The 26,501-nt window shown below is 41.0% G+C and overlaps 2 protein-coding genes across 11 annotated transcripts in view; both read left to right on the top strand.

Moving 5' to 3' along the window:
* Nucleotides 1–46: 46 nt before the first annotated feature.
* Nucleotides 47–12,438, top strand: LOC111250074 (putative RNA helicase mov-10-B.1). Of its 7 annotated transcripts, none has more exons than XM_086987843.1 (5): nucleotides 47–278; nucleotides 7,279–7,599; nucleotides 8,099–10,171; nucleotides 10,480–10,701; nucleotides 11,313–12,438. In XM_086987843.1, the coding sequence occupies exons 2-5, from the start codon at nucleotides 7,366–7,368 to the stop codon at nucleotides 11,583–11,585; spliced, it is 2,802 nt and encodes a 933-aa protein (XP_086843969.1). In that variant the 5' UTR covers nucleotides 47–278; nucleotides 7,279–7,365; the 3' UTR covers nucleotides 11,586–12,438. The 7 variants fall into 7 exon arrangements, with proteins under 7 accessions (XP_086843969.1, XP_086843971.1, XP_086843970.1 ...); XM_086987844.1 differs by lacking the exon at nucleotides 47–278 and adding an exon at nucleotides 2,116–2,292; XM_022804716.2 differs by lacking the exon at nucleotides 47–278 and adding an exon at nucleotides 2,116–2,360.
* Nucleotides 12,439–17,556: 5,118 nt separating this feature from the next.
* The window catches only part of LOC111249527 (uncharacterized), a 33,987-nt gene continuing 25,042 nt past the window's right edge, over nucleotides 17,557–26,501 (top strand). For all 4 annotated transcript variants that reach the window (XR_015326960.1, XM_086987859.1, XM_022803517.2 and 1 more), the window contains exons 1-3: nucleotides 17,557–17,900; nucleotides 22,879–23,216; nucleotides 24,349–24,733. Coding sequence is in view for 3 of the 4 variants with exons in the window: in XM_086987859.1 (XP_086843985.1) it covers nucleotides 22,879–23,216; nucleotides 24,349–24,733 (723 nt within the window). In the remaining variant the exon portion in view is untranslated. The remainder of the gene's footprint in view (nucleotides 17,901–22,878; nucleotides 23,217–24,348; nucleotides 24,734–26,501) is intronic.

Genomic DNA, 26,501 nt, shown 5'->3' with positions numbered 1-26,501 from the left:
CATACAACAACAATAACAATACACATCCCCGCCAAATGACGCCATATGACCATCAACAGCTGTGAAAAGTTCATCTCTTGTCCTGCATTCTCTCTTGATTGTGTGCCTGTACATACTGGGGATTTAAGATCGCGTCGCACCAAAGATATTAGACGAATATGTCTTACCGTATTCTGGCTCGCCGATTAACCATCGGCTCTTGCGATTTCTGTCTGCAACAGTTCCAACAAGAGCCGCTTACGTGGTACCATGCGTTGAAGGCGAGATAGAGAGGCAATGTGAGTAATGTAATGCTAGTATTATTACATAATGCCTTATTTGGAAAGTTCGTTTTTAACATGAAAGGTATCACCTTCTTTACGGTTCATTCGGTTCAGACACACGAAACTGTAGGCCCATATATTCGAAGCTTGGATTCGATCGATCGACCTGTGATATTATATGAGAGTAATATCATACCTAGTACTTTGCATTTGGTTTGGCTATTCAGCATTGACACCAGCAAAACAAATTGCTTACAATGTTCATTCATTAGCTGGTAGGGAGCAGCCGCGGTCCGTTTCATCCAAACTGCAAAACTGTGTTACGATTTTTTATATATATCGTAACTGCTATGCTGTCGCTGTCAAATGAACTGGAGCCTTATCTCAAGCGCTTTTGCTGTCGTCGACTGATTCATTTTGCAAATTGCATTCGAGTCAATTCACTTTGTGTGACAGTAACGTCGTGCCAAGACGGATGTCAATAGTCTGTGTTGTTTTTGCCAACAGGTAAGCTTCGTCAATATCGGCAGTGACAGCCTGCTGTGGCTGTTGTGGATATGTATACGTATATCTCAGTTGTGAGCTTGTAGCAAAATTAGCCGTAACGAGAGAGTCCTCAAGAGCTTACATATATCCCGGAATTAACAGTCATGATTGTCGAGCTGTTCTAGCTAGCCAGCTAATAAACTTCGGTATAAGGTGATATTGTTCTGTAGCAAGAAAAGAAGTTTCCGTGCTCAAATAAAAAAAATCTGGAATAAATTTTTTTTGCTGAAGTGTGCTGAAATGTGCAGTTGCTCTATGAGGGTATAAAACTGTTTCATAAATAAATAATTTTACACTCTACCCGCTGACTATCTGAAAGCGATCTAGATATATATATACACTTACTGTTGCCTTTTGACTCATAGGTATGAGTCCATTCAAATAACGCATTTTCCGTTTCGAGTCAGCGAGCAAGTAAGTATTACACCGAAATGACCTTGACGTGTTGTAAGAACTTAAAATAGATTCGCATAGCCTACTGTCCAAGACGTATTCCGAGTATACTAAAGCATAAATTATCAAACTTAAGATATGACTAATATCGTCGCCATTATTGGCCATCGATATGTTTTATAGAGAGGCTAAGGCTTTAAATATATATATATATATATATATATTATACGATCAAACGCGACGCAGTGGGGGAAGTTACCTAGAATTGATTAATGGTTACGCATGATCTAAAATCGTTGTGTCAATTAAATGCAGTAAAAGCAGCTATGTTGTTACGCGTTGCGGTAGATCAGGCTACTAATCGTTTGCGGCTTGCCGTTAGAAAACGGGCAAAACTACGTCAATTCGTTTTTTTCATCGGTTATAATGCAATCCTCCGTAGCCAGAACTATGTCTCCCGTATAATATCTTGGTCTACATAACATTTCAATGTACACCACTCTCTGCTATTCCATTACTTGCTTGCTATGAAACAGCCACAGGCCAGTGATAACACACTAAGTTTTATTTGTACGACCACTCCTGACCAGCACCAAAAATCCCACCAAGGCCTTGCGCGTTGGCTATCTGCAACTTTTGCTATTTACATAGGCCATTTTAAGCGGCCGATAAAAGGCTATTCGAACCAGTGGCGGGAAAGCGACCCTAAATCTTTATGAGAAAGGGTGGATGTGAACGGATAAATCACACTGGTCTTTCTATAGCCATCTTGTAAATAAGCAGTCACTGAGCATGCAAAGCATGAATATTCTATACTGTTACATTAGCATCACTTTTGAATGATAGCTCTCGTCAGAATTCCCTCACGTAGCTCGCGTCGTGTAGGTAAACACACTGTACGCAGTACATATTTGGTGCTTAGATCGCTTGAATCTTGCTTGCGATGTACGTCACTGCAATGCGTACTTTTAGCGGGATTACAGGCTTTTAGAGATCTCTAAGGAAGTGTAGTTAAGCTGAGTCGTCGCAATTGACCTTCGCCAGATATATAAGGTGCTTGCCTTGCGTGTGTGGGGGCTTGCTTATGCAGGTGCGACTAAATTAAATAAGTTTAGTGTTGTTCCGCTAGAAGTGTCAGTACCCTACTATAAATGTTGAGTAAGTACGTCAGAGGACATTATTGAAATATCTGAGACATTTACATTACTTGAGGCTCCTTTTACATGTTAGCATAGGATATGATTAGGGTAAACTTGAGAAATTTTTTTAGCTCCGCCTAAGATGCGGACGTTCTTTCACCCTTCACCATTCTATTTTCAAACAAAATACGATGTTAGCGTTCTTTTGAGTGAGGTGTAAGTACTATGTATTAGCAAACGACATGTTTTTGCTGCCTCATGGTAGATTAACTGAATGACAATGCATTATTTCTTAAGTTGGTTCCGTTGTTACACTCTAACCAATTCAACTGCTGGCTGATAGCACGAACTATGAGCTAGCTTCGATTTGTTCAATTTGCGCTTGTGTAGCTCTCGCACCGTTTGCTGTTTGATATAAGCTGTACGTATTAGCGAATAGTGAGATTGTATTTAATATCTAGGGGGCGCTGTTGCCTCAGTTCTCGCAAAGAAAGTTATGGTGTTACATCCTTGTCATCTGTCAGGGTTGACCAAAAAACACTGCCAGATGTACGTAAATGTGATCTGTAATGTCTAATTAAATGCATATAGTGCAGTCAAAAACAATTCTTTGGGTTTTAATCTAAGTATGTATCATAGCATGGAGCATAAAAGCAATTATACAAAAGTTTTTGTTAACGTTTACCTACTTTAATCCTACAACTAATGCAGTGTCAGTTCGTGAGTATAGTCACGTGTTTGCATATGAAAGTGTAATTAATTGTTTCATTATGAAATACTTCCTAGTGTGCAAGTAATGCTAATTAACTGTTGAAATTATACTTTACGCAGAGACTGCTGCCGTTGATGTCCATTTAAATAATGGCATTGTACGCTTCGCGTGTTGCGAGGCGCCGAATACTGGTCATGGTCGGTTACAGACACATAGGATCAGAAAATCTTCCAAACTGTAAAACCAGCTATGTAGTATGGTAGAACCGGTATCTATACGCAGAGACCTTGGCCAGGTCTTTGACAACGATGAGTGACAACTCCTCCGAGAAATCAGTTAAAGTCTAAATTACAAATTTTCTATGAATGATCGCTTTATTTTGTGACTCTGAAGAAGTTCCTTCAGTATGCAAGGCTAAGGATAAATGGTAGTGGTAGAGTTCCACCTTTAAATTCAGATAGATGATAGCGATTCTCTAAACACTTAGGGGCTTTTTTGAACCGACTTTTGTTTCCCGTGGGCCCCCAAGGGAGCAAATTATCTCTAGTAAAAACAACTTTAAGTATCCATCGCTGATTTCCTAATCATTTTACTTTTCACAAGGTTAGTAAGCTCTCTGAGAAATGTTAATTTATTTCCTTCTTCTTGAATTTTTTATTTGAGTTTTATTGTATCGTATAATTAAGCCAGCTATTTGATAATGACGAATCTCCATATGGGTCTATATATTATTCAAATGGACCTTTTCGAATCCCTAGTAATGCCAGTCCTCAACCGAGCTGCTGATTCATTAATTAGGAAGCGTACTCAGATGTCATTGCTGCGTCCATGTCAACGACACCGTCTGTGACGATTTCATACTCTTACAAACAATGAGGTAGGTATGCTTTAAATAATCTGACCGTTCTTCATGTGAGTTCGATGAAAGATCTGCAAGTTGCAGGTATGCCTAAGCATGACTGCGATATTCCTATATTTAGGTCGGCATCAGACGATCCTTAGATGCTTTGTAATTAATAATCCTGAACTGTGTATTTGTTATACCTCTGATTCTATCTTTCTCTAAGTCTTGGGTTAATGGCATCCTTCTTTGGCGATTCGTAAATTTCTATATAATATTTTGCCAACCCTGCGTATACGTGCATGCACACGCATACTGTTCAAAGAATATCGAATCGGCGCGTGCTTGAAGTCAACTTCAGCTCTAGCATATATAAAGTGAATCTATTTTTTAGCCTATATCTGAATTACACTCTAAAGCAGACAGTAACATATTCTGTGGGCTATTTAAATTTATTGACATGTTAGGCTGTGTTAGTATTCAAGAACGCGTGCGTTGCAACAATGACGTCGTACTCGGACTAGAAGCGGCGCGCACCGAAAGCAAAATTGCTTGCAAACTCTAGCCCTCAAATTCGAATGACGTAATCCGTAATACTGAATTTCTGTTAATATGTGCCTGAATACTGTGCATTTATTAATGATCTGCCGTCTTGGGTACAATCAGGGCGTCATTGAACTCACTTATTGACCTTAGTCAGCTAGCATTCAGGCACTTGAAAACACTAAAAATATATATTGGCAAAAAGACCCTTTGCATTTCAGATAGATACTTGTCACTGAAGATAAACGTCTGATGAACATCTATCGGTTTATAACGGAAAATTGGAGTTAGCAAGCTTCAACTGCTTATGCACATAAATAATAATTATTTGGTGTCATGGGCAAGCTGATAGTGTTTCAGTCGAGATAAGGTAGTAATTTATTCTGACGTCGACTACAAGTTATTACTGCTTGAGATTGCGACGCAAGGCAGTATTTATCCTGTGGACGTATCTGTCCTCTTGAAGGTTGACTCGGAAGTAAGAAGCACAAAAACCTGGGAAGACTGCTTTACTTACTTTGTGACAATCTATTGAAATGAATTCGGTATTAATTAGTTTTTAAAAATCTTAGCAGTGAAGAGCAACGTTTTGCAACGGGCGGTGTACGGTGGATGCAACAGGATTGCTTCTGTCGGCTTTAAACCGTCGAATGCATCAAGTGCTATATCCACACCCTTCCGTAGATGAAACGATGTAGAATCGGGTTACTCGGAGTCACTGTGAGTGTCATATCACACGTAGATGTACTGTAAAGTTGAAGCTTTTGCGGGACATCGATCAAGTTGATTGTGGCTCCAGGTTCTCTAAACCTGTTAGTCTTCACAACTAGCAGCTACTCCGTTGTAACTTGTAGCATTTGTACTAAGTTCGTTGTAGGCTCATGTCATTTCTCATGCTTTGAGCACACTTTTTTCTATTGAATAACGTCTACTCTTTTTAGTAGCATACATTTATTCCTATCACTTAAGATATATTGGTTTATTAGGTTTTCATCCGGATAGATGACAATCGGAACCTGTATATTACATAACTTACCTGCATTTATGTTTAAATTGCACAGATGCGGCTAGTTCACAGTAATTCGTTATACGGCCTTAGTGAGGAACATTCAAGAAGAAACTGTTCGTAGTATGGGTTATTTTGGATACGGCACCTATTTGGTTGTTTTTGTGTAAATGCGTTTATTTGACTGGCGTGTGCTTAAGGCATCAATTGAGTTGTTAGCGACACGTTCTATGCAGCACAATGGTTATTAGTTGAGCAAGATTGCAACGTTAACATGCAGGTGGCAGTGTGTTTTGAGTGTATATCTTCTTATTTGTATGTGTGTGTTATTTGTTTCTGAATGCGCTGCTGGGAGCGCAGAATAAATTAGACGCACTTTATTTATTCTGAAGATTTATCCAGATTGAATCTCAGTTTAAGCTAAGCTAAGATGAACGGGTTTAAACTGTAAATACACACACACACACACACGGATACACAGTACAGAAGACCTTTTGTGTATCTGTTCAGCGATTTTATCATAAATTGGATTTCAAAAACTTTAGGGAATATTTTTGATTTCAGTTAATTTGTTTGTTTACTTAAATATGTAGTGCAGTAATAATCGATTTCAGGAGTGAACATTTTCTATTTACAGAGCGCAAGGCCCGAAAGGCCTGGTAGAAAAGTCTATTCAACTTAAAACAAACGTGAATAGAACAGCAGCAACAATAGTAATGATTTCGATAAATAAGCGGCGCTTTATTTACAGCTAAGTTTGCTAAAAGAGTTGATAAAAAAAATGGTTTGAAGCTGGCCCTGGACGTTTACTTTCTGCCACAAGCCAAAGAGCTCCGGTGTGGCATCTGCACAGGGTCCAACGACCACTTTCTGTTTGTCGCTCGCCTATGTAGAACTTCGTTCGATTATGCTCGGCGTGTGTACGTATGTTCAACGAAAAGTATTGAGATCGCAACACTAACTAGGCAACGAGCGCCCTCGGAGCTTGCGGTATTAAGCTCTTATGTGTGTTGTTTTTACCATGTATCATAATTAGTGTCGAGCAACCCCGAACGGGAAGATTACTTGGCCGTTCCTTATTAAGGTTAGTGTTTGTTGACGTAGATAAACCTACGATATAGGAATGCTCTTCTACATAGGTCGGAAACAACACATAATACATTGCTAAGCTACGGTGCTGTAAGGTACGCTAGGCAGTCAGTTAGCGGCTATGTAATACGAATCATGATAGTCTGAAGAATTTTGAAGTAGAATGAAGTTCTGATTATTTATAGTTTGCTAGGTGCTGTCGATTTAAGATTTGTAGCACAGAGTCCTATGGTATGATGTGCTCTATATTACGCGATTCAGTTGGGGAACGCCTGACTACATTGTACATAACATTCAGCCAATTAGACGTAACAACAGGTTTCTGTTATGCCACCCCAGTGTCTGCATAGAAGACTTACGTATGTGGCCATGTATTCTGAATCCAGGTGTTGATGATGTTGTTTGCTATGAAGTTCGATTATTTTTAAGGCTTATGGCGAAATCCTTGTGTATTTATATTTTTGAAGATATACATTTACAAGTCGGTAGGCACTTATACTTCAGCCTGTACATCTTTGATTTTGACGTCGTCTAAAATGTTGATCTTCCTAAATATTTAGGTTAAGAAACTGATAAACTATCCTGACCTCAGCATACGTTGTTGGACATCAACGCAATTCTTCTACTACAGTCGCGCCACATTCGACATAACATCATGTTTGGTCATTTTTAGTATTTATCTAATGTATAACCTGCAATTTCCTAATTTGGGCCTTTTCGGTTGTTTCATGTGCCTGTGTATTCAGATTTCAGAATACTGAATAACTACTTGTTTTCCGGAATTCCCCGTCCCTAGCGCGGCCCCCACCCGTACCGATCTCAACTGTTTTACCATGTCAAATACAATTAACAACAGGAATGCTAAGGGCAGTGCTACTAATATATTTAGTGGAGGCCAGTCCCTTACAAACATAAATCACAAAGATGTTCGTTCAGGTAGTAATGGAGTTATTGCCGGTGGACTAAATCGCTATGGCAATAATCAGCAACCATTGAGTCCTTCTGAAAGATACAAAGCTGAGATTCGAGCGTTTTTGAAGCCGCCTCAAAATCAATATTTTTGTACCGTAAGCGTTGGTTAATGAGTTTACCGGTTATGCACATAAGCTTTTTGCATTAGCTTAATGTACGTATTTATTTGTGGTTTTCCACGAGAAATATTGCAGCAACTTTTTCCAGCGAGCAGCTAATAGAAAAAAACGTTCAATTTGCAAGTATCTTAAACTTAAGGGGATTTATCATCAAAAGGCACGTGTTTTCGGATGTAAAGCCTAATTCTTTCTTATGATTAGTTCATCGTATCGAAATGATCAAAATAATGATTATTTCCGCCATTCTTGTACAAGTCGATGAATAAGCTGGTTACTTTACCAAAAAAGAAAATTTGGACATTGGTCAGTAGGAACCGTATCGGATTTGACTAATTTTTGTAGCCTCTAAACGATCCCTACTATACAATCTTGCGTAACTGCATCCAAAGGTCAAGCAAAACAGGAAAAATGCTTTCATTGTCTTTTCAATAAATTCAGTTTCCTTCGCTATTGTTCTGATGTTGTTTGTTTCTAGTTTTGTTGGCAAGGGTTTGGATCTGCTGAAGAAAAAACAGCACACAAGCAGTGCAGAAGCCATAATCTTCAGTATCTGAAAATCAACTACGCCCAGCGGCGTGATGAGCTAGGAAGGGACAAATATGGAGTAACGATCAGTGCAGATCCCGAACGATTTGAGACTAAAAATACAGGCAGGGTTAGCGGACACCTAGTCGTACACCTTGTCGCCTCGGTCAGTTATGGAGTTAGGATTTTATCATGCGATCCCCTTATACGACTCGAAGGTGTCGAAATTTGGCATCCGGCACTTGATAACGATGAAGGTATCCGAATATCACCTGGACAAACAGTACGTATTCAGGTCAATTTTACGACGTACATCCCGATTGAGATAAGTGTGCCCATTGGACTGAAAATGTGCTTCGATGGCCAACGCTTTTTTTTTAATATTGTCAGAGAGATTACGTTCTTTTCGTCGTGTGAAGATTTTTCATCGAAAGCGATGATGGGCGATCACGATTATGAAGCGGAATTCCACATCAAGGGCTTTAAGACACCTGAAAAGCTTTACAAGTCGCCAGTAATGAAAACGAAGAGTATTGTCGAGCTACCTCTGCCGATCGCCGAAGAATATGAAATACCCAAAAAATGGCAGCTTCTTCAGAAATATCTGAATGATTTTCGTCGTCGCGGCGAACCACAAGTGATGGATCAGTTTGCTATGGCTTGCTTTACTGAAATAAAAAATTTGCTCAAAGCGCCTTTGAATGAAGAAAGTTATATTACGAAGCTGCAAGTTATGCTGTACCTTGAGGAAATGGCTAAAAAAGCTCAATTGATGTCGCAAAATTTAGCTTCTATAAAGATCTTTCGCAACACGGCTAAAGAGTATGAGGTATATCTTCCAGGCTTGTCCGAGAAACGTCCTCCTATCAGGGTTGGGTTTCAGGTAAACGTACGCGAGTTGGTAGATTCGACAATCGTTTACCAGGGCGCGTTCACATCGATCGGGGATTCGACGGCACGATTTTGTATTAATTCGAAGTTTGATAAAGTGTTCCGACCAAGTCACAAGTACTCACTAGAGTTTCAGCTCTGCAGACATATGTTCACAATTATGCACAATTCACTTACCGGAGTTAAGGATAAGGTGGTCGCCAAAAGCGCTTCATGTCTTTTTCCTAAGCGTGAGTTTTTGAAACTAAATTCGCCCTTAATGAATGACAGAGCTATAAACGAAATGACTTTATACAACAAAGAGATAAAAGAAAACCCGGAACAATTTAAAGCGATCAAGTCTATCATCAAAGGTGAACATCGTCCAGCACCGTTTATCCTATTTGGGCCGCCCGGTACAGGAAAGACCTCGACAATCGTTGAAGCAATAATGCAAATTGTAATGCATCAGGCTTCTACACGAATCCTTGTTTGTGCTTCGTCAAACAGCGCCTGCGATGTCATCTGTGACAAGATACTCAAGCATATCAATCCCGGTCATATATATCGCTTATATTCAGCGAGTTTCGAACAGAATAAAATCTCATCAGACATACAAGCAAAAAGATGCCACAATTACGTGAGCGGAATTGCACACTTTCCTGCTGAAGAGACGTTACAACAGTATCGAGTCATCAGTGCTACTCTAGCCACGACATGGCGTTTCCAACGGCTTCCAAAACGGTTCTTCAGTCACATCTTTATTGATGAGTGCGGTTTTGCCATGGAGCCCGAAGCGCTCATACCCATCTACACCGCATTGGGTACTTGGACCGACGAATGTCAATGGAAACCGGCTTGCCACCTAATTCTTGCTGGTGATATCCAGCAATTAGGTCCGGTACTCGCAAGTTCTATGACCGACAAATATTTATCTATTTCCTTTATGGAGCGTCTGATGAACGACCCGGATTACCCATATCAAAAGCCGTACGACGAGAACTACATCGTGAAACTTAGGCGAAATTACCGTTCACATGAAAGCATTCTCAAAATTCCCAATGAGCTCTTCTACGACAATGAACTACAAGAGTGTGCGAATAAGATGACATCGCATAAATTCATTCACTGGGAGCATTTGATTAATAAAGAGGTACGATTATTTTCACAAATTTCCAAAAACTCAGTTATTTACACCGATGAGCTATTCGAAGCGGAGAATGTAGAATTTGTTTCCCAATCTTAGAAACTGAAATTTTCTACAAATTCTTTTTTGCTAATCAATTCTCTGGAATAATTGAAGGTGGAGATTGGTTTTCATTTTTTGTATCACCTGTGAGATTCGTGAAAGACACTTACTTCGCGATTTTGAAATATCGGTAGGCACGATAAGGGGATGAGGTTTTCGGCTATATATTTTCTATCTTTTCTAACCCAATACACGTCTCCATTATCATACAGGTCCCTCTTATCTTCCACAACTGCGTGTCAGAAGAGCGGCGTGATCGGTACTCAACTTCGTATTTCAATCTCCTAGAAGCAGAAACTGTGTTAAATTATGTAAATACTGTGCTCACAAAGAAAGATGTACGTGAGTCTGACATTGGTGTCATTACTCCGTACGCGGCCCAGGTGAAACGCATTCGTCACCTTCTCCTTCTCAAAAAGTTTGAAAACATTAAGGTACGTTTTTTGTTGGTTTATCTTCTACAAATTTTTTCGATCCTGTAAGCTGTTTTAGGCCGAGGGCTAGGTGCATTCATCTCCGCTACCAGAAGACGCCCAGATGTATACTGGCACGTGGTGGCTAAATTTTTCAATGCAATAGTTGAGGAACATGAGGGTATCCAATACAGACTCAGGTGAATTTATCTAGAGCGGTGAAAACAAGGCTCTGATCTCCCACTTGTGTTCTGTTATTAAGGGAACGAGAGATGCAAATGAGGCCAAAAAACAGTTATGTAGAACAAAGGGACATGGAGTTAAGGGGATTGAGTTAAGTTATAATTTTACTCGGTCAACGCAGTAAATTTTACGCGGTGACGAGTAAATATCGTCTGAGACTAGCCGAAGAAGATAAGTTTTATACTTTAAACAAAAAAAAAACCTAGTTTAATGTCGCATGCTTATTTGACGGCGTTTTTCTTATATATTAGGTATTATTAATATTAGGTAACATCACTGACCGAAGGGCCTATAATTCGGCCATAAGCGCCAGACCGTCCAATTGGTTATAATATGTACTCATCTTTTGATGTATTAAACTATTAATAAACTTTTTTGCCTATTCGTAGGTCGGCACTGTCGAGGAGTTTCAGGGTCAGGAACGTTTGGTAATCATCGTATCAGCCGTCCGCAACTGCAAGGATCTGTTGCAACAGGACTTGTTACGAAAACTCGGTTTCCTCAAAAATCCAAAACGTTTCAATGTCGCCTTGACGCGAGCTAAGGCCCTATTCATTTGTATTGGCAACGCATCGATCCTTGAACACGACGTGTGTTGGACAAAATTTATTCGGTACGTCGAAAGCCACAAAGCATGGGCTGGCGTTCCCCCACAAAATTAACTTGTAAGCAATCAGTTGAGCGAACTGTCTCTCAGTTAGTCGTCAGTTAGGTCATGGGGTTCTTCCGTAAGCCAAAGACATCACGGAGCCTTATTACCACCAACAAGGGTAACGCCTAAAAACAGACAACAGCAGCTTAAACAATCTTCTGAAAAGCCAACATTGCCCGGGCTATAGTTGCAACCGGAAAAAGGCTATTCTTTTTTTTTTGTCACTATACGAGTGATGATACGACAACGCGTGATATATACAACGGCAGCGACACAGGACTTTATCTTTTGGTCGCGGTGGATTTTACATTGGTATTGTATATATAGCGGGTGATACGTAACCATTTCTTGCGTGTTCTCCTGTCCTCAACAAAAAAACTTCGTATGATGGATGGGGCAGTAAAAAGGATATGCTAATTTAAATTTGGCAAGAATATCAGTAGTGTGGTTAATGCAAATAGATCAGTACTCGAATGCCCTCTGAATTAAAGAAGACATACAAGGGTTTTAAGTATATATACATATATATGCTAAAAGATAAGAAGTGATTTTACTATTACTATTAATATATTAAATAATAATATTATATTAAATTCGAACATCAATAGGTTATAACAAAGTTATAATAAGAAAAATATATCTTACACATGTAACGACTACACGATGATGTTATATTGTCGCCAACAGTAAATTTGTACTGTTGATGATTATCAGTATTTTATTTAGCTTTTAATCTTATCTTCGATGTATTAAAAATCCTCGACGTACTGTTTCGTCATATTTGGCGAAGTCTTCGGATTTTTTTATCGCTGACAGTGCACGATGGTAATAAAAAACTATTCATAATTTTATATTTAAAAGCAGCCACAAAGCGTCATATTTTCTTTGCCATGGTGCATATCAAATACTGAAAGTTTATTTTTTACCCGTTCTATGATGTTCTAAATAGTACATACTGGATTCGACTATTGTACATGCCTAGATACGCTTGTAATATATACCTATTTTCTCCAGGTTGTTTATAATAAGAGCACTGCTCTAAAATGTTTATCTATTCAGCGTTTAATTAAAATGCTTTGTTGAAGATTATTTAACAAGTTGCCGTCCTGGAGAATCTTGTCGTTCTAAATGAGCCTTAGTTGTCGTTGAACCTAGCTAGCTACCTACCTAAGAGTAATAAAGGTTAAAAAAACGTCGCTGTTGCTTCGGTTCTGCTGCGTAAAGTACGAGATATGCATAGATATGTATACTCAGGGGTTCCTTCCTGCTTAGTTGAAAAATAGTAGAAAATTTTACATGCTCAACAAGTAATGCTGCTAACCAGTACAGCTCTGAGAATCGATTACGTCCACAATATCACAAGCAGAATATGCTACAGTCAGCCGTAACAAAGCATTAACAATTCAACCGTCTTCATTGAAAATCGTCAAAACACCTATTCCTTACTTAATTTTGATAAAATTCTGTCAAATCTCCATCGATCTTTGTAAATCAAACCTTGTTTAATATGCGATTTTCAGCGAAAGTAGCCCTATTTGCAGGTAGGCGACTCAAAGTGATGGCTGTTCAGCGAACTGAGCAGTACCTGAATGCGAGAGTGACATTTTTTCCACTTGAAACTAGTATCGTAAACAGCATAATTTTACTTGTAGCATATAACAATTAACAGATAATTAACAGATGCAATTTGTACTTGTACTTTAAAACATAAGTTAATCATAAAAGTCGTATCATTTCGATTGCAAACAATGTCTTATTAAAATAACTAAAACTTCCGTTTTTCAAGAAATCTGGACAACGGAGCTTTAATTTACCTGAAAAACTCAGCAAAACTGAAAATTCAGTGTCATCTTCTCTGTCTGCTATTCCTTTAGCAAAAATTCAATCCACTCAAGGCACTCACTTTTTCGATGTTAATTATAATTAAATATTTACCAAACATGATCCACAGATGCCTGGTGTGGTTTAGGTCTGAAATTGGCTTAGTTTGGTCATGAGACCTGCTTTTTTTGATTAGTATGTTGGTGCAAAGCTATGACCACAAAGAAATTCAGACTTTCTATCATAATATATATATTATAAACAGATGCCGCCAATAGGAAAGTCAAAGCTAAACGACTCGATATAGTATACAAATCAAGCAGCAGATTAAATTTGCTACGTCTAATGTGGTATTCTGTATAGACTGTATTCGTTGCACGGTAGCAGTGGAACCTATGTTAGTCACGTAAAGTTAACGTCACTGTACTATGAATCGCTCTACGTATGACATTCTATAGGAATGAACATCTTGAAGTTATTAAGTGGAGAAAAGTTAATTTTCTGCGGGTTGGAGTTCCGATAAACTAGATGCAACTATGTATGCACAGGTTCTTACTTTCTTCTTTCGATTTGCGTATACTCTGAAGCACACACACATGTTATGATTACGCGTTTGACAATGTTGCAAAAGCGTTTGCTTATTTTTCAAACCTCGTGTTACTGTTTTATTCCAATTTTGAAATTTTAAAATCTTATTTCGAATGCGACAAGTTGTCATAAGAAGAAAATTACAGTTACGATAAAACAGCTGTGAACATTACTTTATATGAGAACGACATATGAGAACAATAATTTTAGAAAGACTAACGGAATATATTTAATAAAAAGAACAACAAAAGAGCCAACAGCTACAGAACACAACGCAGGTCTTATTTCTTCTAATATTTTTTGGTTAATACGCAGTCACAAACTGTCGCGTGTTGACGAGCAAACCCACACTCTTTTCGTGTCTACAACAAACCCGATACAAAATTCCGTCATTCGGACATTTTGGTCGGAAGATTTTTATGGCTTAACTACGTGAAGGCTACGGAATGAAAAGGTAAATTGGTAAAGCTAAATCGATTGATTAAGGCTTTCGCTTGCTTCTACAACGAACTTGTTTGGTGTTCAGATCTTTTTTGTTTTTCGTCTTTAGTCAGTACCCGAAACTTATAGAAACATTTAATGAAATGCCATTTGTGCTATTCAGACTTTAGCCCTCAACTTACTATACAACATTATCGTTACATTCCTCGAAATAATCGCAGGCTTCGTCATCGATAATGAGGTTAGGTAATAACATCGTCAAATGTTACTGCTAAGATCGTAGACACCGAACCACAGGTCACACTTGAGTATATCAATGGATTGAGAATCTTCTTCTCTAAGAGTGCTGGCCGCAGCGATCAAAACATGTTGAATAGGTTATAGAGAGCCTATTAATAACAAATGTGGTATTGACTTAGATATGATTTCACTTGTTGTCACGCAGTGGTTCAATAGAGGCAATTTTCTGTCTAAGATTAAGCTAAACAACAAAAAATGGAGTAATCCTGTAGCACAAAAGAGTTCTAAAGTGCTACCAGAAAAACAACAGCCCGAAATAAGATTGGAAAACTGAAGCTTGTAGTCACGTTGAAGCAAGGCTCACAACTTCTTCAAAGCATCAGGTTTGACAAACGTAAATTGTCCATATGGTAGAACTGCAGATCTAGCTTAAATACGTGGTATTTTTGTCAATGTGATAGGCGCTACTGGCTGGCTACACCTGTACGGGAGCAAGGTGCTAATCGAAAGTTTTGGTCGAGGTAGAATGACGTCCTAAGTCGTATTAAAAGATATACTGATGTCAACATGATTACTTGTTGTTCTATGGTCATACATATAGCAACATTTCAATTGCGATATTGAGATGATGCGTATAGATGTAAATTCATGCCCAGTGCTTCGGTTGATAGCCAACTACAATACTAACATTATGCGCGCAACGCATTGGTAATCACTTACGCCCTTATCTCAATAGTAAGACCCTTCCACAAGCTCGAACTTGATCTATGCGCTCGGAAAGAACAATGCCGAGAACACATGTAATTATTGCGAACGATTAGAAATTGCCCTATCATGTTTATATTAACAAACTTCAAAATCTTAACGCAAGTAGTTTGTGCACATTAGCACCACAACTTACGCTACATTTTAGTCCACCCCGTATAAATCTATTCTAGACTCTGTGATGTGCCTTAATACATCTATGTAGATAAGGCATCATACTTTCGGAGCTATAAGGCTATTGTGTAACGTCAGTAGAATGCAATTGTTTTATGAATGAAGCAGGGAAACGCTTTTTTACCAATCGAACTTACCATCCATATAACTTCGGTAGTGTGTAAACAGGTTCAGGTCCAAGGTCGGACCATTACTACGAGCATAAACAAAATGATCACCGATGAATTTTGAAGATGGTCACGAATTTCGAAATGAAATGCGTGTTAATATAACGTGCGAAAGTTAAGTAATTTTGCTACATATAACTTAGAAGCTAAGTCTAGCCTAAACCTGGACTAATAGCATTAATGCACAAACATAGATAGGATCATATGATTATTTCGGCAGATCGCAAGAGCGCCAAACATATACAATACGTTATTCACCATCCATTGATAGTGATTTCCTTTGTTTTTAATTAACTTACAATCAATCGAGTACTATTATGTTTTGATCTGTAGAGTGATTTGACCCACGAAAACATATGCAGAAGTGGCCTAATTCACTCATTATGCGCTTCTTCTTGTGAACTTCCGGTCTGAGTAAAATAATGTAAAAAGATATTAGGTCTAGGATGTTTGACCTATAGTTATGAGCTTTGATGTACTTCGGAAACGCAGCAGCAGAAGATTTGCAGGAATTCAAAAAGCACCGTTCCACAAAGGGTGCGAAATATATTCCTTCGCGAGTTCGATCTGGTTATTAACTATTTTCATCGCGGTTTACTTAGGATCAAACTTGTGCTCTTATATTATGGCCGACGGCCTTAGCTACAGAAAATCCCAAAGTTTTTTTTCCAATATCCTTCGCTTACAGGCTTACCGGTAGTTGAGCCGCGAGGACCGATTCTAATATATTACGGAGAGAGAATATATAATCATTTATTCCGGCTTGGACTCTGTATGATATTCAGCAGACGCGAAATATTTTTTTTGAAACCCTCGTATAACAATAAAACCCTAAGGGGTATTTTCTGTACATTAATGTGGTTTGATGAGGATCAATCTTTTCAAGGGGAACCTGAAACCCTAGTGGTCTAAAAAATGCGTGATGAACCAAAACAGCGAGGGATTTAATAATAGTGGAATACAAGATAAATTAATGAACAATGCTCACGGGGTTAGTTTGTTGAACAGCGTAACTTTGCACTCTCCGTTAGTGTTCCGGCGCCTTTAGCATCAAGCTGTATCAGTTGCTCCTCGTTATATTTATTGTATAGGAAAACTAACTCCATGTTGTCGTCGTGCTCTCTAAGTACCCACACGAATAGTTTATCATGGCTGCGTTGAGCCATCACTGTCATTATGATCGTCGGTACCCTTTTTCTTCATTTTTTCCTCCTCTTTTCCCATCCCAGAATTACTTTATCTTGTATATGCTCGAATAAATAGAACCATGTGTATCTAACTGGTTCCCTGTTGCTAACGAAACTACCACCTTTAAAATGTAAAAGAAAAGTAATGGCTTCGTTATCGTGCGCTACTGCGGCCCGCTTAGTTGTCGTAAACCGACCACCAACTGCGATTACGAACCCTAGTCACTGTTAGGCCTGCACGAAGGCAACGGCTTTCGCACATCGTGCCGTAGTAGCAGTTACAAATAGTGCCTTGACGATGGCCAACCTTTGCAGCATGAAGCTCACATGAAATCCCGCAGCTTGAAGTCTTCCGTTGTCTGAGCTTCTTACACGCTGTTCCATTTGCTGGTTTTCTCTCTCTCAGCATTTATGGCCTGCCTTCAGTTCGTAAAGCAGCGCTATTCGGTAAGTCGTAATGGGGCTCCCGATGCCTGCTGCGGATGCAGCTTGTCCCCGCCGTCGGCCCTTTCCCCTCGACTCAACGCATACCCTCAGCTGAACCCTCTCTGCTGACGTGAACTTTACGTCAGATATCTCCTAAATAGCGGCCTCAAGATCTCAACCCTTCACTCTTCCATCGGAGCTGTTACGGTCAACCACAACGACCCAGAGGCCACCGCTTAAAGGCGACCCGCAGAGGCGCGTATAGTAAGCAACAAGTGGATCGAGGTCTTGGACACAGCCCAGCACGCGTTATCCGCTCTGGACAGAAGTGCTTCATCCGAACAGCTCGTGAAGCTTTCCGGCTCACGTGTGTGTATTGAAACTGTGAAAACTGCTGAAAAGGATTGGTGACAACCTTACCTGTTCTTAACGGTACCTCGAACAACAATAAGTTTGTTGGTGTCGCCTGGTGTGACATAAACCTCAGAGTACAATCAATTCGCTTATTCTAACACGGTACGTAATATATTGTAAATAGATACTATAAATTAAAGTCTGAGGCATGTCAGAAATTTACGCTCATAACCTTGTTTTAACCATTTTGGGTCGAGTGATTTTATATTATAGTTCAAACAGCCTGAGCAATTTCACTAGCCGAAGCCATCGTTGTTCCAGATCGGTTTCGTTTTGGAAAAAGTAAAAAACCCTTATCGCATAACACAAAAAATAATAATTTCCATGCATTTAAACAGGTGAGAAGTACTTGTCTACGTGTAAGCGAGGATCACCCCATTACATCATTTGTGCCCTGTCACTTTTATCGCCATGAACGTCAGTCCTTGAGCTCAGGTGCTTAAAATCCACTATCGATAGCAGTGATTATTCAATTATTGTCGAACGTGTGCCTCTTTCCCAAGAGGTTTCAAAACCAATTCGTGGCCAGTGACTGAGGATTGGTAAATGTAATCTTAGTATACTTGTTGTTGTTTAGCTGTCCAGCTCATCAAGGATCTTGTGCGTTCAACACAAGCCATCTATAATTTAGCGTTCATTCGGTCTTCCTATTTTTCTCTGTACGATTGGCTTGGTTAAATATATCTCAATGCTCTCGTAGGCGTCGATCACTGGGGAAGTTTGGCTGGAGTTGTTTTCATACTTAGGAGCATACGAATGCCAACGAGAATTCGCGAGGACTCATGTATGTAACGACGCAGATAGATTTCTAATTCAACGCCTCTGGCTAAGCTATCCTTGAGTTGTTGTACCGGCAGAAGGTACTGTTACAACAAAGTTAGTTCTAACTTTATTCAACGTGCGCTTGAACTATCACATACATGGCTAGCGACGCTTTCAAAAACAGCTGCTGATCCATGATAGAAGGTCCAGATTCTCATAGATCCTTGTTCGTGCATTCTTTTTCAAATTGTAAAAGGGGGGTATTACTTCAGAAGCTAATACTGATTTGCCTGCAAACGCCTAACAAATATGGAAGATTCGACCCTGGTCACCGATAAAATCGAATGAGCACTGATGCGCTACCGTCGACGGCGTCATTTTAGAGTTCCTGCGGGCATTGACAGCTTGAACTTGGACTAAACCAGTCAACCTGATTTGAGGTAGTTAACAAGCGGTTGCGTATCGACTGTCGTTGAGACTGCTACTACCCTATTCTATTCTGTCTGGCCGCTGTCCCTACGTTTTTTCATAGTCCAGGACATGCTGTCAGCTAACTGGCCGATTATGTAATACATACGATTTTCTTTCCATTGCCTTAGCGCGTAACCTGTGTTTAACAAGGATCACGGTGCTGGCGACTGCCATCCGTAGTGATCGACACATTGGCGATGCAATTAAGTACAACCATGTACTTCGTCAGCAGCTCTATCTGTAAGCAGTTCTAGAAATAAATTAATTTTTATGGAGAGTGCGCTTTTTTAAATTTGCATTGCTGACAGTAAGTAGTGATCTGTGTGCCAAATAAGCTGCTAATCAATGCTGCCCCCTTGAATTCTGCTACTTCATAGCGTAAACATCGTTTGGGTAGCCTTTGTTGTCATACTCACCTTTGAAAAGAGCTTTGAAGTACTTCAGACGGCTGGCGGCTCCTCCCGTTCAGAAAATCCTACCAGCCTCAACGCTTACCTTACTCTCTAGCGGCCCTTTAGCTTTTTGTCCCGGCAAGCCCCTACTGTCACCCCAGCTACTATTCGAAAGTAAGTCTCCATCTTCTATGCTACATATAAATGCTTATGTATTTTATCGTTCTCTGTTAATACTTATACTCTGGGAAGACGCAAAAGTATATTGGCGAAGGAAACGCCTAAGTAGCGAGAATCAGCGTGAGACAAGGAAGATAATCCACAACGCTGGTCTTAACCCGCCGCCATTTTAACCGCTTTGTTTGGTTGGTTTTCTTCGACAATCCATTGATATTTGATCAAAACGAACCTCATTTTTTTAGCGAAGGATTATGCAGCAGACAACTAGCGGCGCTGCCAAATGTTACAAACAGGCAAGTGCTTATCCAAACGTATACGCAGCTGTCGGCATCCGCTATTTTTCTGTTAAATACAGCTTTGTCCTTCGACACAGTTCCGTAACTAGAGAAATAGCTGAAAAAATGCGCTCGAACAGCTTTTAAATGGCATCACGTCCCTAAACTGACACCACGAAGCCAGCTAAGCCTTGCGACAGTTCCGTATCTTTGAGCCAACCTAAAACAGTACCATTAGGCCGGTCTGCCTAGTCTCGACGCAAAGATACGTCACACCCTGTACGATTAACCTTTCTGCTCTACAATAGGGAAACATCGGGTTGTCGTTGTTACAGGAGTTTGACCTACAGTTTTCACGATCGTAGTCTCGGGCTTCACTTGAAATTGCCAAGAGGCCTGCCTTGATTGGTTGTTTGTTTCTGTTGCCGTTAGCTAATAAGCTGACACCAGGCCATGACGGCGTTAACTTGGTAGATTTAGTGCAAGCGGATGGCCTGACTGTTCCCGTGAACCCATCCGGCGTGGCAATGTTACGTTGTTGCCAACGAAAAACAAGCAGGTAAAAATGTTGGTGACGCTTGTTTGCTGCCGTGAGGCTTTGTGCCTGATTAACAGACGCAAGCAACAGGCGACTAAAAGGTCAAGGAATGCACGAGTCCATTATCCGCGCATAGGAACGTCATAGGAATTTCTACGGTACGATGAGCTATAACAACATATTAGATAACAAAAAGACTACGAAAACAGTTACTGCATGGCCGTTTGTTAGCCCCTTATCTAACCATCATTCAACGGCGTCCTTTGGCAAAACTACAAGTCCTAGAGTTTTCGTAGGATACAGATAGTTCTTCTCCCGAAGCTTCTAGTGTGTTCAGCCATCTGTGGCTTTCAGTAAACGCAGAATTTCGCAGAATCCAGTGGTTACTATCGGATAGAACTGGCAGCTCTGTCCACAGTAGCAGCAGCAGTGAGAGAAATAGCCGTAAAGGAAAACATCCCGAACAACGCCTTTCAAGTCGACGCTCGTATACATATATCTGGTTATTGTACTGATTTTGTATTGTATTTCAGTCACCTTTATTTGGACCGCTATCAGAGTTTCTATTTACAGAAACAACAACAAATCGCAAGCACGTGAGACGCTACCGACGATAAGTGAATGTCCCGATAGAAAAAACCCAGTAAGTTTGAGTGTACAATGAAGTATATTACGAGTGCCATGGTAATACAATGATATGGCAGTCGTTTTTAGAGCTGCGGTTCTAGATCTTCTGTAGGAAAATAGAGCTGTTGTGTTCGTGCTTCAAAAGCACTGTAGTATCGCATTTTTCTGTGGGGAAAAGCTGCGAACAAAGGGTAAGCCCCGGGGCTGATGGAATTTGTTTACGCTGTGTAACGGTATCGAGAAGTAGCTGTGCGTGAGTTTGGTTCGCGACCTGTCGTAGACAGAAAGACAAAAACCACTTTCTCCTTTCTACTGTTTTTTTATTATTGCCGCTTTGACGTTGATATGGCTTTCAGAATCCCTTCTTGCACCCATACCATTGAAGTTCGTTGGCCGTAGCATCGCCTCCATCTGCATTCCCATTAATTGTATAGGGTTTCTCCTCTCTCCGTTTTCAAGTCAAAATAACCCTTCTTCAAAAGCTATACGTATCTTCTGGCGGTAGTGTGAAATGGTGTCCTCCAGTCGTCTAAGAGTAGCGTACTCAAAATAGACATAAATTCAGCTTTCAACTAAAAGTGCTCTGCGCTGAATTGGATATGCTGACCAGTCATTGGCGTTAATTACCATCGTCGCAAACCCTGAGTGCGTAAGCTGGCCATAAGGTGACTACATCGCGACTGGACACTTGACTCGTCGAAGTCCAGCTAAACTAGTACTCGGCCGATTTCATTGCTTTACTGCGCCTAATTTAGTTAGAGCAAGGATTTAAGCGAGCCCGAAGTTTTTTCATGAAATGGCACCCATGGGAGTTTTCTAGACTTTCGTAGGTATGGCAATCTGGGAGTTAATAGACAAGTAGTTAGTGAATACGTTATGGGTGGAAAGAGGTACCTGTGTTAAGAGCAGAACTGCAGCAAGAAGGTGAAATGACACTGCTTGCCATTGAAGAAATCTTGTGCTGCCATTATAAGTAAATAGACGAGTTTGCTTCATAGGCTCGGAATGTGTGTGGGAATTCTATAGGGCGTGCTCAGTGTTGAACTTGCAACCCACTATCAACGCAGTAAAGAATGTTAGTACGGCAGAATATGGCGACAAGGTTCTTCCCTCAAGCAGGATGCCGCAGACAGTTACCACTCAGCTTTAAGTACAATAATCTCCTGTCCTTTAAGTCTCCTCTGCGTTTTTGCCTTCCAGGCCTTTTACGTCGCCCATAAACTACACGGAGGTATTTGTTGTAGTCAAGTGCAGCTGAAGGCAGGAACACTAGCTAAAACATCGACCCAGGTCGAGAATGTCATCGTTGCTATTAGCAAAAACAGCTATTTCTCTAGCTATGACTATACGGCCAAGCGAAACAGCAGAAAAGAGAACAACAGCTCATGAGAACATAGGAACGTGCCACGACCAACGAAGGTCGCAAGAGGCACGAGGCGAAGGGGGAACAGAGAGCGTGGGCAGACGGTTTAATGGAGCTCTGCCTGGAACGCATTGTAAAAATTCCAACTAGACACTCATGAAGAAAGGTACGACGACAACGTAACGATAATTCAGTGTATGGCGTTGGCTTCCTGTCTAGCTGCTGAGGCCCATAACAAAGGGCGTCGTTGCTGACGTCATCATCTGTGGATGATATACAGCATCCTGTGTCAAGTCCTGTATGTGTATCATTCTACAGGGTGTACACATTTAACAAAGTCGAGACACACAAAAAGCGCGAAAATCTGACGTTCTAATGCTGCAATGAGTTCGGATGGTCACCGTTTAGGTTTGCCGACAACTAAGTGGAGAATTGATTTAAATATGATGCCGGATCCATGTTCGATTTTCAGATGAAACATTTTGTCGTGCTAAGTATGGTTACATGGCTGGCAGCAGCTACGCCAACGGGCCTGCTCGGCGAACCGGGCGCGATCTACGGCCGACTGCAACGTAACTCGTACGTCCCGTACCCGAAACCAGATTACAACCGACTCTACCTTGCGCTGAAAAACGCCCGCCTGCAGGACCAGGAACCGGAGCCGGCAGAGTACGATTACGAGCCTAGCCGACCGATTGGCGCCATCTTCGAGCCTCAGGATGAAGTCCTTGGAATGCAATATGAGGATGGACAGAACACTGATATTGGCCAGCAGCTGGCCAATCAGCAATGGCTCGACATCGGCACGCTGTAAGTGATCATCATAATGCGCAGCGTATGTAGATGGTGTGCAAGTTTGTCCTGCTTACGTAGTTCTGTGGTTCTCTCCATACAACAGGTTAGACTCGGTCCGGGCAAATGTATAGGTAGGTTGGTATATAGCTTTATTTATCGATGCATTTAGTCAGATATTAATAATTAGATAGAAAGATGCAGTGGTTAGTCGGATATCATATGGATGGTACAATGCGTGGTAGTGTTCACGAGCCACTGAGTAACTACCTGTATAAGAATTTATAGTGCTTCTACTGCCAAGTAGGAGTAGCATCAAAAAGAGTAGGTAAGAGGGGGCTATATGGTCAGTAAATCACTTGTCGACTGTCAGTATCAATGGGATTTCGAGGATGACTTCAGCACACATAGGTATCTTTCGGCCAGTTTAGGGATCACACGAGATGCTGGTATCATTAGTTAGCTTTAATGATCAATCAAATAAGGTAAGCGCTATCTTCCATTGCTGAATAAACGTTTAAATACAACCGAGCGATGAACTAATGAATGCAATACAAACATTCGGAAGTAGGTAGATTTTAAGGTACCAATATACAGGTTTGCTATAGAATCATACCGCTTACAGATGTTTTTTTATGTGTACACTTATATATGCTACCTGCATCAACAAACGTAGGCCGTCAAGATCAAATATAGCGTCAATACGAATAGGATCCGTGTGTCTTGTATTGCTCGGTTCGGTGCATTCGTTTGTCCGGTCGCCGGTTTTTGGTCGCTACGCTAGTTTACTAGGAGTGCCATAGTGAATGTAGTCATATCAGCTCTTGCTGGATATTATGGCTCAAATGTAGCATCATCTATTCATAGTAGACGGGCTGGATGCGCTGACACATTTGTTATGACGTAGGAGGATTTGGGGGAATAAGTTAAGAACAGATCCGCGCGAAAAATAGTGCAGGAACTAGGCCAAAAAAAAGTGCATTAGTTATTTTGCCATTTGTTTTTTTAGTCTTTTGCATTGGGCGTTACTAACGTTGTTCCACACCACTGTTTCTCGCCGCATCAATTCCACTCACTTTTGCCGCACTTATGGCCGACAATGCAATTGATGGACGACGACGCATCTGCACTTCGACGGAACGGATAACAGCTATGACGCTCCTATTGATGAGGAACGACTCGAGCAGCAAAAGGAGAGCATGCGTCAGTTTATGAATAGCTACGTGCAGAAGAAATCGGATCTGAGAAAGAAGGCAGCTAAACGGCAGCCCTCAGTTCCGGCGGCTATTGCAGCGCAGGCGCACGCCGGTTCGCTGGGCGCAAGCACGACGATGTCAGTTAGCACGAGCACGTCAACCACGAGTACTACGGTTGCCCCAGCGCGTAACGCTGCAGAAAATGAGGAAAAGGTAGCGAAGGCATCGAAATTGCATGGTCAGAAGGAGTACGCTATGCTGCGACCTGCGGCCGCTGGCGAGACCCGTCGGCCCCTGCCTGATCTGTGGACTCCGGAAGACATCGAGGTGCAACAGCTGGTGAGTGGGCAATTGAACTTTTCGTATCCGGGGGCGAGGAGGAGAAAGGGCGAAGGATAGAAGGAAGAAAATAGTCTGTGAATTATGCTAACAGCAGTATGTAGCCGTATTATTTACGCAAGTATAAGATGCTGATGGTGATTATGATAATACATTCAGTGGCGCACCCTTGGGCAACATCTAATGCTCGAGGTGATCAGATCTTCTCGGTTAGTCCGAGAGCATCCTTGCCGTCAATTTACAATCAGAAATGGCTTGCCATATCATATATACATGAATATACGATATATCGAAACAGAGAAATGTATAGAGTTTGTGAGTAACCGTCGTTTCGGGGTTAAAGATTGATCATCTATTGAATTATGGTATAATATTACACTAGTGAGTGTGTTCTGCTACGGATGGACCGACGAATACGTATATTTCTCGTATAGCAGATGGCCAGTGAATGGCACATCGGCCGGATACCCGTCTTACTTAGCCCGGGCAAAATTGTTATACGTCATCCTTTCCACCTAATAGGTATAAAAAAGCGCGACAAAATCTTTCGCTGTCCTTTGGTTCCAGTAGCCGACGCATCTCTCGTAGTAGCTTTGCTCCGCTTCCTTTTTGCTTTTAATTGTCGATTGCATCAGGGCAAGTACTGCTACCAGGCATGAACTTACCGGGTTGGATAGGATAGACAGGTTTATCTGACTACCGGTATCATGGGAATCTTCTATCGTTATCTCCGCCGCCACAGCTGATAATAGCTCAACAAAGCAATGGCGGCTGTGCTAAGCTATATACAGTGTTTTATACCACCGTTGGGGCTTAGGCAACGGCAGTCGCCGCGACCACGCTCATATTTTAGATCGAGTCGGGGTGAAAGTAACGGTAAGGTGGGCGCTCGGCAGGAGCCACGACGGATGATTTGACTGACAAACTTCGAGAGCTCGTCTGTGCTCATGTATGTTCGGATCTACTGTGAACGGATATGAGCAGACATGTAAGTGTACCACAGATAGGTTTGCGAACGACGAACTGGCGGATGCCAATCTGGCAGCTAGCAACCGACACAAGCGGCACTAAGCCGCAATGTCTCGCGCCGAAAAGCGCAGCGACAAGAGCAACGAACGAAGTCTCTTACCTGCCAAGGTGTGCTCAACGAAGCGGTATGTGTCCCGTCAACGTCCTGTATGACGGTAGTGCGTGTGTGACCGTTAATTACGATCGGCTTGGGCCGATTAAGGCTGGTAGACGAGCTGGTTGTTTAGGAATCACACGGCTAGAGAATCGCAGGCCTGTTCCGAGTCGGCGCCGCTGCAGAGTACATTTCTAGGGCTGCCCTTATTGTAGCTCTCGGAGTTTTCTAGTGGGCAAAGGTATTGGTAAATAAAGGGCTGTTGGGCGATGTGTACTTCCGGGAGACTGGGTTGCTTACGGTTTTTATCATGCTAGTTGCTAGTACGTAGCAACGCTAGCACAATAAGGATCTAAGCTACTGCTCAGAAGTCCGGATATTTCTATTCCAGTGTTCACAATAAACACAACAGCAGCTGGAGCAGCAAAATTCTAGAAGATCTTGGTAGGATGTAAAGGGTAAAGGGAACCAATAAGGCAGTAATAGACAACTAATGCTTATTTTGTTGTTTCGGCAGTATATATATATATATGCGAAATATTATATGCGATTGTCGTAAAAATAATGAAGCTGGACACAAGATGGTTTTTAAGTGTGAAAAGTTAAGACATGTCCTAATAAATTTAATTGATTGCGGTAATATAT

The sequence above is a fragment of the Varroa destructor genome, unplaced genomic scaffold, assembly GCF_002443255.2.
Source record: "Varroa destructor unplaced genomic scaffold, Vdes_3.0 BEIS01000004.1, whole genome shotgun sequence".
Classification (NCBI taxonomy): Eukaryota; Metazoa; Arthropoda; class Arachnida; order Mesostigmata; family Varroidae; genus Varroa; species Varroa destructor.
Note: the sequence above shows the minus strand (reverse complement) of the source record. Positions and strands in the feature narration are given on the sequence as shown.

Bases quoted from the DNA above. Each gene is read 5' to 3' on its own strand.
- LOC111250074 (XM_086987843.1), top strand. From the start codon at position 7,366: ATGTCAAATACAATTAACAACAGGAATGCTAAGGGCAGTGCTACTAAT. The intron at 7,600-8,098 runs GTAAGCGTTGGT...GTTTGTTTCTAG, and splicing joins AAAATCAATATTTTTGTACC to TTTTGTTGGCAAGGGTTTGG. The intron at 10,702-11,312 runs GTACGTTTTTTG...GCCTATTCGTAG, and splicing joins AAAAGTTTGAAAACATTAAG to GTCGGCACTGTCGAGGAGTT.